This window comes from Gymnoscopelus microlampas (assembly GCF_963454915.1).
Source record: "Gymnoscopelus microlampas genome assembly, chromosome: 4".
NCBI classification, from domain to species: Eukaryota; Metazoa; Chordata; class Actinopteri; order Myctophiformes; family Myctophidae; genus Gymnoscopelus; species Gymnoscopelus microlampas.
Genome location: NC_139941.1, coordinates 40,776,294 through 40,790,666, shown reverse-complemented (window position 1 = coordinate 40,790,666; position 14,373 = coordinate 40,776,294). Strand labels below are relative to the sequence as shown.

The 14,373-nt window shown below is 42.4% G+C and overlaps 1 protein-coding gene across 1 annotated transcript in view; it reads left to right on the top strand.

Moving 5' to 3' along the window:
• Window positions 1-14,373, top strand: part of rimbp2b (RIMS binding protein 2b) — an 82,820-nt gene that overhangs the window by 36,093 nt on the left and 32,354 nt on the right. The window contains exons 3-7 of the mRNA XM_084056084.1: window positions 4,000-4,089; window positions 7,769-7,891; window positions 9,748-9,852; window positions 13,021-13,071; window positions 13,982-14,002. Of these exons, the coding sequence (XP_083912210.1) occupies window positions 4,000-4,089; window positions 7,769-7,891; window positions 9,748-9,852; window positions 13,021-13,071; window positions 13,982-14,002 (390 nt within the window). The remainder of the gene's footprint in view (window positions 1-3,999; window positions 4,090-7,768; window positions 7,892-9,747; window positions 9,853-13,020; window positions 13,072-13,981; window positions 14,003-14,373) is intronic.

Sequence of the window (14,373 nt, the reverse complement as noted above, 5' to 3'; positions counted from 1 at the left end):
CCGTGCCCGTTTGGCTATTTTGAGTGGCCAAACATGGCCACGCCTCCAGGTCTTACGTTAAGTCATAAGACCTGGTACTTAAGACGCACAAAATAGGGCCCAATATTGTCTTTAGAATATTCATGTACTGTATAATAAAAGGCCAGCCAGAAAGGCAATGAAATCATATCACTATTACAAACGTGCAATTGACTGCCTATTGTATGTTTTTTACAGTATCTTGAAGTAAAGAACGTCCTGCGTTGTGTGTTGAGTAAGTCAAGCAAACAGGGAGTTCTCAGGTGAAATGTTTGCTGCTTGTTTACTGAAGGGAAGCAGGGCTGCTTCAAACCTCAGCCTTGCTCTAATTAGACACAGCACTAGCTCAGTAGGTCGAGCCTGACCATGTTTGGTCAGAAACCACATCCGCCTACACACTGATATAGGCCTTAAAACAGAGGGAGAATCTCAGGTATTCTACACTGTGGGCCTAATTAAAAGAGTCACATACACATGCATTATTCAGGAAGCTAACCTGGCTCCTCAGAATTAATGGAATACATTTTAATGACTTCCTCCATTGATGAAACATCAAGGGCTTTATTTTCCCTTTCAGAAATCATTACGTTTTGACTCATGAGCTACTCTTTTGTTGTTTTTGTCATTGGTGCTGTCATATTAGCGTTCTGTTTTTTGAAGACACAGTGATTTCACTGGCAGCACAAATCGATTGTAGAATGTTGATGTTGGAATGCGGTTAGACTGTTTTTGAAGCAGAGGCTTTCAAATAAGATGAACATCCATGTCATGCTGAGCAGTGCTCTAGAAATGCCAGTGAATGTAGGCCACAGGCAGCCATAGTATTCTGCAATTGATCCTTTCCCTCGCTAATTTCTTCAAAAAGTGAGACCAGAATATGATGAGACAGCATTTGATCTCATATGAGATACACACACTACAGTATCTAGATAGTGTAGAATAGTAGAATAGTAGAATCTAAAATTCTTTGTTCAGACAAGCCTTAACCACTTCCAATCTGGTCCCTATTTTGGGCATGTCATTATCCTATCCTATATTAACCACGGCCACGGCCATGTCACTATGACTCAGACATAACCATAAACACACCTGATATGCCCATATATAGGCATATCCAGTTGTCCAGACCCACAGAGTGCCCGCTGTGACTGTCGAGTCATTCGGATATGCGGTTGTCCAGAATTGCCGACTGATATATATGGGATATGCGCCTATATGGGCATATAACATCAGCAATCTCCATATACAGTATGGGCATAAAAGGGACACAGGTAGACAGACACATACAGAGATCTCCATATATGGCATTGGGCACAAAAGGGACACAGATAAACAGGTACACCAGGTACTCTGACATTCGGTCGGATCTGTGGTGTGACGTAGGTGTGAGGGCCGCGTAGCAGGTTAAAATGTCTAAAGCATTCCAAAAATGTCCCAAAATGTTTAACAAAATGCTAATATTGCAGATCAACAAGCTCTTGTGAGCTTGTAGCACACTAAGCACAGTCACACATATGCTTCTGAAGGGCATTAGCCAACGCATGCCGACATGTCAAACACGTCAATCACCCATGGTGTCTTGCATATTGTGGGCAGCGCCTATTTGCTGGTGTATAGTTCGTTTGACTGGTGCGTGGTTTGTTTGACTGACTACAGATGGCTAGACAATCAACGCAATTACTCAAAGGAGTAACAGAAAGGGGTTTCAATTCCATTATATGTCACATACACAGCTGTTCAAACATGGCGGGTGAATTACCTAAAACTAGGGCTTGTTACACAATGATGCTTGTCAATAACTTAAGTTTTACAACCTCAAAGGCCAGCAGATGCGAGCTCCCCCATGTGGCCCATATGCCCCCCCCCCTCCCTTAACCTCACCCTAGCTTGAGGTCAGGAAGCCCACAGAGTGGAAGTGATTACAGAGTATTGACTTATCTGTGCGCTTGTGTAATGTTGTGTGTCCCCCCCCCCTGTTATGTATTTTATATTTGTACTTTGTCTTGTCATTGTTTTGTGTGTGGCTGCAGCTGGGGTGAAAGCCCAAGCCAAATTTCCTTCGGGACAATAAAGTTTACCTTACCTTACCGTATCTCAGAGTTTCCTCACACTTTCCAATGAGTGATGATGTGTTTGAAGAAAACAGTCCCTCTCATTAGGACATGCACACAAATGTAGTCAAATACGTAAATCAATTAGGAACTTCATTGTCTTAGCCACAGACGGTCTCTAGGTAAAAACCTGTATTTAGCTCTGATTTGAAAGAGCAAAAGATTTGAATGGAAATACCAATGCTGTGTGCGTGCGCGTGCGCGTGTGCGTGCGTGTGCGTGTGCGTGTGTGCACTTGCATACAGTATACTGTAGGTAATGTATGCACACCAGTCGTGGTAAGTAACAAGAGTAAAGTAACGAAAACATTGATTTGATTGCCTTTTCCAGTAACGAGTAATATTACTACTATAGAGTTTTGAGTAACAATATTACAGTTACTTTTCACCAAAAGTAACTAGTAAAAATGTTCTTGCGCCTTGGTGGAACTGTGGGTCGAGACCCAAGACATATGTGTTACGTGTAACGTGATTTGCGTGTGTTGGGAGGGTTTACAGTTGCTGTGTGCAGCAACTCATTTTCTGATCGTTAATATAGAAATATTACGTTATGTTTAGCTGTCCGCAGATGTCGGCAGTTGAAGAGACATATGCCATCTCGTTAGATAATTTCTTCAGGTGAATTTCCATTGAAGTTTATTCCTTGTCCAAATAGCATCGCTCCACAATAGGTTACATGTCACGGGGAAAAGCTTAGTTTCTGTAATTAACCAATATGATCCTGTCTAGGGCCTGCATACTGTATCCAGTCATTTTGCGAGCACACACATACAGTATACATGCACGCTTCATTTCCGTGTCTGCTCTAGACCCAGACCGGATTAACAACCTGCAAATCAACTTGATCCCAGTCTAAGATAGTATTAATGTAATTGATGAGGGCACACACATTAAACCACAGTAACGGAAAGGTAATATAACAGGTTACTTTTGGCAAGGAGTAAAAGGTTAAGTAATAATATTACTTTTGAAATTACTTTTTCTTTGTAACGAGCCCAACACCGATGCACATATTATGCATAATTACATACTGTGTGCATGTATACTGATTGGGTTGCTGTAAATAAACTGTTGTTTCCCCAGTCCACATTTGCCCTCCATTGAAACATGGCTGACCTTCATGAGTAAAACATCAGGAACCAGCTGCAGTACAGCACCAGTGCACAGTCAGGAGCCATTAAGGGACACTGTACTTACTGTAAATCTATCATGCATGAGCAGCGAGCTTTCTTTGCCGTACGACACTTTGCCTTGTGTTGTACACTTTGCCTGGCGCTGCTGTAGCTAAAGTGACAACGCGCCATCGAGAAAGAAACAGAGCCGAGCTCTCCAGTTCACACTGCAAATCGCATCTGTGGCAACGCCTTATGGCTGTTGATTGAATGTAATTAAGTTTTCCTCCTCTGCATTGAGGGAATGTTTTTTTTTTAATCTCTCCCTGACTGACACACTTAGACGGGAAGAGGAAGAGCGTCGAAGGAGAAGATGATGGAGAGAGTGGGGGGTTGGTGGGTGGTTTGCGGGGAGGTGTGGGGGGAGGGTTGCATAAAAAATGCAAATCTGTTTTTACATCCTATGTTAATCACATTTTCATGAGTTTACCTCTTCCACTGTTGTATGCCAAACACATTAAGTGTCTTGTTGTTATTGTTATAAATGTGACTTTTGCGCCTTTGGTCCACAAGTCAGACCCCTCCCTTTGCTCTTTTTTTAGTCATGCTTTCTAGGACAGATGATGAAAGAACAACCCGCCCAGATGAATAATACATGGCTACACCGCTAACAGCACATTAGTTAGAGTAGAGTGCTCCAATCACACCTTGTTTTGAGGGTTTAAAAAAAAACACAGTTTCCTTTCCTCTTGCGTCTAGGAGAGTGAGCTTCACGATGTTCTGCAGGAGAAGAAGCACTTGACTCTCCAGTTGTTCAGCAATAGCCAAAAGGCAGCCGAGTATGAGAAGGTAAGAGATGACAACTGGGTCATGGCTTTTCATGCCTGTACAATGAGCCTCCGAGCCTTTTTATCTTCACCCACATCTCCTGGGTTTTTACTTTGACACATTATTTCCCCAGGTTGTGTATCTAATGGTGTTTCTGTCACATTAATAAATGACCTGTTGTTTGCTTCAGACAGTGACCTTAGGCTGCACTGCCCCTGTCGTCACATTTCCTCTACGATATTTTAGTCCCATGCACTGCCAGTCAGACTAAAGGTGCCGTAGGTACATCAGTATAAGATATGCTGCCTGCGTGATCGCGGTGCGGATGTTGAGCTGTTTCACCAGCTAGCCTGTAGCCTCCAATTCTATTAACCTATTCAATCCGGGAACGGATCTGTGTCATTTATTGATTTCTTTGGCTATTCAAAAATATCAGATATACGAGCTCATAGCGCGTGCGAGTGCCGCACTATGAGCTTGTAGATCTGCTATTTTTGAAAAACAATCGTGAAAATGTATGCAAATATTTGAATATAAAATATTCAAAGATTTGCACAGAAGCAAAGATTTGAGTTAAAAGTGTATATATATTATACATACACTTTTAACTCAAATCTTTGCTTCTGGGGGTCCCTGGAACAAAATATGGGGGTGTCCGCGAACAAATACATATCATTTTGGGTGGTCCTTGACATGACGAAAGTTTGAGAACCACTGATATTATAGCAACATAAGTAAAAAATAATAATTAAAAATAACATGTGTAGAATCCCCAGAAGCAAAGATTTGAGTTAAAGATGTTTGCTTGAAAAAATACATATATTCAAAGATTTGCACAAAATGTTCACGATTTTTCAAAAATAGCAGATCTACAAGCTCATAGCTTGTAGATCTGCTATGTTTTAGTAGCCACAGAAATCTTAAAATGACACAGATGCGTTCCCGGTCTTAACGGATTAAAGCACTATCACCTTCCTTTTTAGCTCATAGACCTCGAAGGCTTTCTTCGACGATAACACAGGGGGCCAGAGGAAGAGACGAACGGACACAGACTGAGCACTAGCTAGGCCATCGCTATGCGGGTGGGAAAGCAATTTCCTGGACGAGGCGATTGGCAGGTGGCTGCTGTGAGGTTGAAGGAGGGTGGGATGCCGGTTATTGATGTCTTATCAGGCGTCTCTCGCAGCAGCTATCCTCCTAGTGTTATCACACGGACGGATATGAGAGCACCCACTCTGCAGGGCAGTGCGGATATTAGCCCCTCGCCTGCACCCCCCGTGTGTTCAGATGGTTATCGTTTTGCCTGGAAGGTGTGGCCGTGAGCAGAACCTCCCTCGTTCCATGTTAGCTTGTCACTCCAACACGGATCCAACTTGGCATCTGATACAGTTAACCCATTCAATCCGGGAACGCATCTGTGTCATTATTAGATTTCTTTTGATATTCAAAAATAGCAGATACGTATCCAAGCTCATAGCGCAGTATACGCTATGAGAGCCGAAAAATCATGAAAATGTGTGTAAATCTTTGAATATATATATTTTAAAGCGAACATTTGTAACTGTCAAATGTCTCAACAAATGTCTATTTTTTTTTGGACTATTGTTGCTATATCAGTGCTGCTCAAACCTTTTCTTGTCAAGGACCCCCCAAAATTATGTTTTTGGCCACCGATTCCCATCAAAATATGTTGTTCCAGGGACCCCCCAGAAGCAAAGATTTGAGTTAAAAATATTGTTTCAAAAAAATATATGTATTCAAAGATTTTCACAAATTGTTCAAGATTTTTCAAAAATAGCAGATCTACAAGCTCATAGCGTGGCACTCGGTGAAACTAGTTGCTTTTTTGCAAAACCTGATCTCTCTCAAATAGAACCTTTTGGTGATGGAACACCAATGCCAACATGGACAACATCTGTATCTGTAAACCTGTGTTCCAGCTGTCTGTACAGTCATTTGTATCCATAGATACTTTTCACTTTGTGGAGGTGAGCTGTGCTGTGGTCCATTGCCTAGGTGTTGTTGTTTTCATAGCTGCTGTTGTTGTTTGTTGAAGCAGCCTCTCCCAGTAGTCATTAGTCATTCATGGCTGCACTGAGAAAGGGATATCACTACATTATTGCTGCAGGAGCCAGTCACCTTCTTGGTGATTATGGCAATCAGGAGGCTGATTGCAACACACTAGCTTCTGAGTTATGAATGCAATTGGTCTGTGACTGGACAATGCACAAGAATATGAATATAAGAATATGCAAAACACGTTTGTCAGATACTTCATACAGTGTGCAATACAGATTGTATCTATTTTAAATTATTGTACAGTGTGAGTATAGTGTACAGTGTTTTGAATTCTAGGTTTTAGCCCTTGGTTTGGGATTGGGAGGAAATGCTGCCGCCACATTATAATAATTTTAACTGCCTTCATCACTGTTGTGATTTCAGTTGACCAACCATGTGGTCCCTAAAGAGTCTCCCTCTAACTAAGGGTGGTGAGTGATGTTTCTGTTGAGTCACGTGCGTGGAGAACCAGATGACACCAGGCAGTATCACACGACAAGCTCTGAAGTTTGATACACACATAGAGAATATATATATACAGTATTGGACAGTGGACATATGACGTGACCAGAAGGACAAGAACAGAATGGATAAGAATAGAACATGCATCTCGTATCATTGTGCACAGACGCCAGTCTCTCTGATAAAGCAGCTGATGGTCATCGTATCACGGATATCAATATGCGTACTTAGATGAGTGAGTCACCACATGTACATTTACTGGGTCAAGCATAAAGGTCACAAATCATGACAATCACTGTTTACCATTGGTTGGATTTCACAGACAACCTCAAAAATAAGTAATCATCAAACAGGGCACAAGGTGTCCTGGCTTAGCCATTACCCTCTGTGTGCATCTACAGCAGGGGGTTTTAAAACATGAGAGCAATGAGCAAGTCAAAATCTCAAGACACACATGTATACATAGCAAATTGCCAATAGAAAATAGCTGATCTACAAGCTCACATCACACCACATTGCGATGCATTGTGTGCTTGTAGATTGGCTTTATTTTTTCATTTTTTCTATTTTTTGGGGTATAGAATTAACCTCTGTATTGGGAAATGAGTGCAGACAAAGTACTGATGTGTACATAAAAAAATAGAAAAATGTGCTCCTCGGAGCACAGGTCTTCGCGAGGGCAGGTAGGATCGGACCGATCCGTCTTGATCACGTGACTATAGAGATAATCTGTACCGATTGGCTTGATGTTTGGACAAAATAAGGGTAATATCAAAACATTTATTTAGCAAAAATCTGCCTCCTGGTGGCACTATAACGGGCTGATGTGAAAGATTTGGGCCAGAGGTTCTGCTCATGGCCTCCATGGAGTGTGCGTGCAAAGTTTCACGACGATCAGTCCAACGGTGCCTGAGATTAGCTGCTCACAGACATACAGAAAGATGGACGGACACACACACACACACACACACACACACACACACACACACACACACACACACACACACACACACACACACACACACACACACACACACACACACACACACACACAGGACGGACAGGGGGCGAAAGTTGTATAGCTGTACGCAGTATATTGCAACAATAATGTGTGGTTGTCACAAAATCGCAAAGCCCACCACTGATCTATATCACTCTCTGGCTCATTCTTTATGTACAGGTGAAAGCTGAGTATGCCCAAGTCAAAGAGACCCTTGGTATTGTGACCCAGGAGAGAAATTCAGCTCTGTGGGAGAAGAACCTGCTCCAAGGCAAACTGGAGAACCTAGAGCAGGTGCTCAAGGTAAGAACCCCAGTTTCCAGGGCATGCATGTTCCTATTATTTATGCTATGTTATGTTATGTTGTGTTTTTCTGTGATGTGGTGTCTAGTGTGTTTGTGTGTATGATGCCAGTCCCAATTCAGGTGTTATTACAGAGTCTGAACCTCCCTGCCTGCACTACAGTGACTCCGCCTGATAATCTTCCTCTATCTGTCTAATGTCCCTGACCTGTCTGTTGCCTTCCAGTGCCGTTTTGGGAGGTCTCACCGGGAGCTGTGAAAGAGTAGAAGCTCGGAGCAGTCTGCCCCGTCTGCCCCTCTACTCCTTAACATTATTCCACTTTCCCAGCCCTGTCCATCCCTGCTCGCCCCCACCCCCCACCCCCCAGCCCCTCTCTTCCCCAACTAGATTTCCAAGGTATCATTGCTATGTCAAAATGTTAGGGAGAATCCCTATTCAATCCCATTTTGAATGCTCCTTCTCCACCCCATTGGCTGTGCTTACGCCTTCCCTGTAATCTCTGGGCTGCTTACCGAGCAGGCACACGAATGGGCACCTGGCTATGTGACCAGAGCACTGTGGAATGCGATTGTGCATGAGGCAGGCCAAAGAGTTTGGCAACAGTCAGACGGTGGGTGAGGAGAGATAAGACGGGCTGGGTTTGGGGGCGGGGCATCTCGGGAGGGTAATGCTTAATTTATACTCTGTCACACTAAAACAATGGCAGATCTACAAGCTTACAACTCGTCACATTGTGATGCTTGTGGATCTGCTATTTTTGGAGCGCAGCGCCATTGTGCAGCGGAGTATAAACTAAACATATAAGCCTATCTGCTCGGCCGGTGTAATTTGCCGAGAACTGAATTTGAAGCTAACTTAGTTAATGTCGGCAAGCAACATTAACTGATTAATTGAATCAAGCTTTATATGATGATAATGCCACATAGACATTTGATGACATCAAGTATCCTTGACCTTGAGTTTGATATTGGCATGAAGATGTCATCTACTTATTTTCCCCTAATATGTTTACTTCCTGATTGTTCACATGCACTGTACAGTAGTAGGAAGACTGGATGACACTATTACATACATACAGTATGTGGCTGTGAGCAGCCTCGCAATCCAGTCGTATTGTATGGCTTCTTATGTTATGGATGACCACGTACTGGAGTTTGCTCACCCGTTTCATGTAACCGAAAACCCTGTATTGATCATGCAAAGACAACATAGCTGAGGACAGCTTTTCACACAGTGTCAGTAATGAGACTTCTATCAGGGATCGTGTTACCTATAAAGGGGGCAGCAAAACTACAGTATCTGTGCACTGATGATTGTTTTTCTTCTTCTGCACAGCAAAGCATCTCTAGTTCTCATCCATAAGCGTCCTTCCTTTATAAAAAAAACCTGATCAGATTTCCAATCTAAAGGATCAGTTGACATAAACTGTTCTGACATGATATACTGTATGTACCGTGACATAGTTTATGTCATTCTCAACGTTAAAGGGTTTTAGGGTCTCAGTACTTTTAGCATCTCAGACTGTGTGTGTGTGTGTGTGTGTGTGTGTGTGTGTGTGTGTGTGTGTGTGTGTGTGTGTGTGTGTGTGTGTGTGTGTGTGTGTGTGTGTGTGTGTGTGTGTGTGTGTGTGTGTGTGTGTGTGTGTGTGTGAGCGAGAGTGCGCTTGAGTGCGGGTGTGTGTTATTTCTATGCACATGTCAATCTGTGTCATTTATGCTGGGGATCTTTTTGGTGATTCAGTGCCAGCAGATGTTTAGTCCTACTAACAGTAGCCCTTTCTATATCCCCCCCCCCCCCCTCCCCAACCTATGCTCCCTCCCCTCCCGCTTTTCATCCATGGCTCCCCCTGCGGACAGCATATGCGCGAGGCTGCAGAGAGGCGGCAGCAGCTAGAGTTGGAGCATGAGCAAGCCTTGGCTGTCCTCAATGCAAAGCAGCAGGAGATTGAACTCCTTCGGAAGGTAAGTGGGATACTAGTGTCATTGCTACAGAAACGTTATTGGAAGGCCATCCCTCTCTTGTTAGTAGAGCCTGACCAATTTATTGGTCGGACGATTTTGGCCTATCACAGATATATCAATATTTGCATATATTGTCCAATATGCGCTGATATGAACATAATGCAGAAAAAGGGGTAATTTAGGAATTGTACTATTTTTGGTTTTACAAACGTGTGTGTATATATATATATATATATATATATATATATATTAGGGTTGTCCGATATTGGCTTTTTTACCGATAACCGATATACCGATATTGTCCAACTCTTAATTACCGATACCGATATCAACCGATACCGATATATGCGGGGATTATTGTGATTAGGGTAAGCTCAAATTTCATATCACACACACCATATACAGTAAGAACTCCTGTAACTTATTTATAAAGCAAAAAAAAAAAAAAAAAAAAAAAAAAAAATGTTTTTCAAAAACCGATACCGATATTTTCCTGATATCAATTTTTATGCTAATATCGGCCGATAATATCGGGAGGCCGATAATATTGGACATCCCTAATATATATATATATATATAAACACACACACACAGTACAAGCAGAAAACGTGGTGTTTTTGCCACTTTATCAGCTTGTCCTTGCGTTGCCGGGGTATTGTGCTAACATGTCACAAAGTGATGCGTTGATCAGCATGTTCAGGTTTCAGTTGGCTGGGTTATGGCATGGGTGAAATAGTCTCTCTCTCTCTCTCTCTCCGCCTCCCTCCCTCTTTCCCTCTCCATCCCCCTCTCCCTCCCTCCCTCCCCCACCCTCTCTCCCTCCCCCTCTCTTGCTCTCTATATTGCTGATTGAGCTCTCCCTCCATATCTCCACCTCCCTCCTTCCCCCTCTCCCTTTCTCTGACTCTCTCACTGATCCAGCTCTAGTCTGACGTCACACACAACTAAAAACATTGCCTCACAACAGTGTTTTGCGCTGACATTAGCCGTTGCCTTAGAACACTGATTGGGTGACATATATGGGCTTACTTGCCGATATGCGCTGACGTTGGACATGTCCACTGTCCAGTATTATTGTGTGTGCAAGTGGACATTTTGGGATGTGGTGTCGATCAAGGAATGTCCATGAGCAGAATTGTATGAAGGCGCACAGCAAATTCCATGCCAATCTAGCCTGTCGTTTTTTTTCTGACCAAAGTGTTGGGCGGATCAAGAGACCGACACAGCCATCCTAATTAAGAGCCCTGCCGTTAGTGGGTCTAAAAATAAGTAAATAAATGCCGTTCCACACTTTGGCAGTTTGTCTGCCTGCTATATGCAGAGGATCAATCTGTGACTTCAAAGTAAGGCTGAAAAAGCCGAGGCTGTTGAAGTGATGGGAATTGTCGCAGACACCTCGTCTAGATTGGAAACAGAGCTCAAAGCCTGCCATTAACATTGGAGTCAGTCATTAACAGGCAGAATCCTCCGTTTACCAGTAGTTCATTAGTGGGTGATCTTCCTGCAGAGACGTTGACTGCATTTCTGCATTCCCTTCAATTAATTGCCTGCGAAGTGGATTCACGAAATTGGAAAGTCCACAGATGTTCTTTAATTCGAGTGGAACGTTAGTTTTTCTCACAACAGATGTTCCTGGTCTCCAAAACTAAAATAGAATGTATTATTTTATGTTCTATATACGGTACAGTGATTCCATATTACCCAAAGATTATTATTCTTGAGTGCACTGGAAATCTTCATGTATTTTCAAGGGAGCATTGTTTCAGATTGCTTCAACATAACTGATATGCACGGAATCATAGAACAGATCATTGCACTTATAGAGCGCTGTCACAAGTTCGCAGCCACTCAAACAGACATTTTGACAGCATTTTAACCGTTTCACTGACCATAGAGGTTGCTATTATATAAAAGGCAAGATTAGCCAGAGTAGCCAGGTTCAGACCTGGGCCCACGGATAGCTGTAAATAATTTTGCAGCATCAGATGGGTGGGGTTTACTGGATCAGGGCAATTCAAATGGTGTGTTGCTAAGCACAGAAAAGTGTAATAAATTCATTTTAAAATATTATCCTATCAGCCTGACCTCATTGTTCTCTCATGGCAAACTCCACCCACCCCAAACCAACTTAGTTGGCTAAAACAAACTTGCTGTTTTTAAACGGAATCTTATCATTTCTTTGTAAGAAGAACATGTGAAAATCTGCCATAAAACTTCCCTATGCCATCTGTGTGTCGAGACGAGAGTTTGTTCTTTTGGCACTGGAACATTTCCTATTTGTTATTTATTTCACCCGCTTTTCTCCCCTATTTAGTCGTTATGCCAATTAATTCCTCCCCACACACATGTGTGTGTTGTCACTGCTGTTGTTTCCTACTGATTCACCTGCCAGTGAGAAGCCCCCTCCGTCCTATACTCCTCCCGCCCAACATTCCCTGCTGACAGGTGCCGCCCCAGACCGTAGGAGTACGTGCGGTGACAATTATCACCCTCCCGGCCTCCCCGCCTGACTAGCCCCCCAAACACGGGCCAATTGTGTTTGTATACGCTCGACAAAGCAGGATGCAACGCGGTGGATTCGAACCCCCAGTCTGCGCGGTGGTGGGCGGGCACTTTACCACTGCGCCACCCGAGCGCCGCTTTGGGAAGGGTCGTGTCAGATTTTCCACATGTCCTTATAGAATTAAGATTAAGATTTAAAACTAGACACAAGTAAAAGTCCAGAATTAAAAATGTACAAATGTATTGGCATCAAAATGTACTTAAAGTACCAAAAGTAAAAGTACTAAAATGTTTGAGAATAGCAGATCTCACAACACGTCGTATCGTGACGCGTTGTGAGCTTGTAGATCGGCTATTTGCAAATAGCCTATGTATAAAATAGGGCTAAAGTGGTTAATGTACAGTATGTTTCATAACATCATAATTTATATCTGCAAAGTAACTAGTAACTAAAAAGTTTTCAAATAATTGTAGTGGAGTAAAAGTACAATATTTGCTTCTGAGATGGAGTAGAAGTAAAAGTATTGGAAATTGGAAATACTCAAGTAAAGTACAAATACCTCAAAATTGTACTTAAGTACATTACTTAAGTAAATGTACTTAGTTACTTTACACCACTGATGCTGTGTATAGTTATGTATTCACTGCTTTCACTGTGTATCTCAGGCTCAGGTTGAAGCTAAGAAGGAACATGAGGGCGCTGTCCATCTGTTAGAGGTGAGTATCTGGGCAGTGGGGGAGGGGAGGGGAGGGAAGTGAGACAGGGAAGAGGAGAGAAACTTGGCGCTGAGTCAAATTGTGTGTGGCAGCTGCTGGAGCGAGTGAGACAGGTTCAGCCTGCCAGTCAAACATGTGCGAGCCTGGAGCCATTCCCTATGCCTCTCTAAAACAGTGGTTTTCAACCCTTTTCATATCGAGGTCCATTATTTATTCAGCGTCATGAGCCACGGACCACCGTTTGATGAGATTTAGACTCTCAAACCCAAAATATAGAATACTTTGTTATTGTTGGATACGATTTTGTCAACAATTCCATGCTGTATTGACCATAGGAGAGATAACAAGCAAACGTTGATCAAAATAAAAATAAAAAAAATAAGTAATGCAGATGTGTAAAAATAATTGAACTATTGAGAGCGTTTTACACTCTCAAGAGTTAATGATCTATAAAGGTCTATTTGGTTACCAACTCTCCATCATTTAGCTGGGGACCACCTGGAACCCCCTCAAGGACCACTGGTGGTCCCCGCACCACTGGTTGAGAACCACTGCTCTAAAACATGTGCTTGCATGTTAACACTTATTGTAGCTAATAATTAACCTAATTATTTAGTAGATTATCTGCTCAAGTCATTAAGCCTCAACAGTGTTCTTTTAATCAGTCTTTTTGAATAAAACTGTAGTCCACGGCATCAGTTATTGTATTTGTGTCACACATGAACATTATACTATTTACTCTTCCTACTATTGTTACAGTCAGTTTGATGAAGAATTATGCATGTGTGCCTTAACTTCTAATTCTTTCCAGATTTGTATGAGTGAACATAATTCATTATGTGTAGTGTGCTTAATGTATTTCCTGCATTGATCTTCACTGTGTTATTGCTGTGTGTTTATGCATATACAGAACCACTTGGACAGCATGCAGGTATTTCACAATTGCTTTTATTTATTTACTTTCCACCTCTCCCTGTACAGTCCATTGGATATACTGTATCTTCCCTAGTTTTCTTTGGCCCAGGAGGTATGGTTACGGAATGCGATGCCATAACTGGAATCAGTATTGTATTAATGGTACAACTGATCCGTTGTGTCTTGAATGCATATACACTGTAGTACAGCGAAGGTGAAAGACAGCTTAATGACTGTAGTATTGAAATAATGTATTGCTTTTAACTTGAATTTGGTTTTCAATGTGAATACTCTGCTGTCTCAGTATAGAACCCTGTGCTTTCCAGAGGCTATACAGTAGCACCCTTATCTGTCATCACTTTCATCAAAGTGTTCTTAGGCATCAAC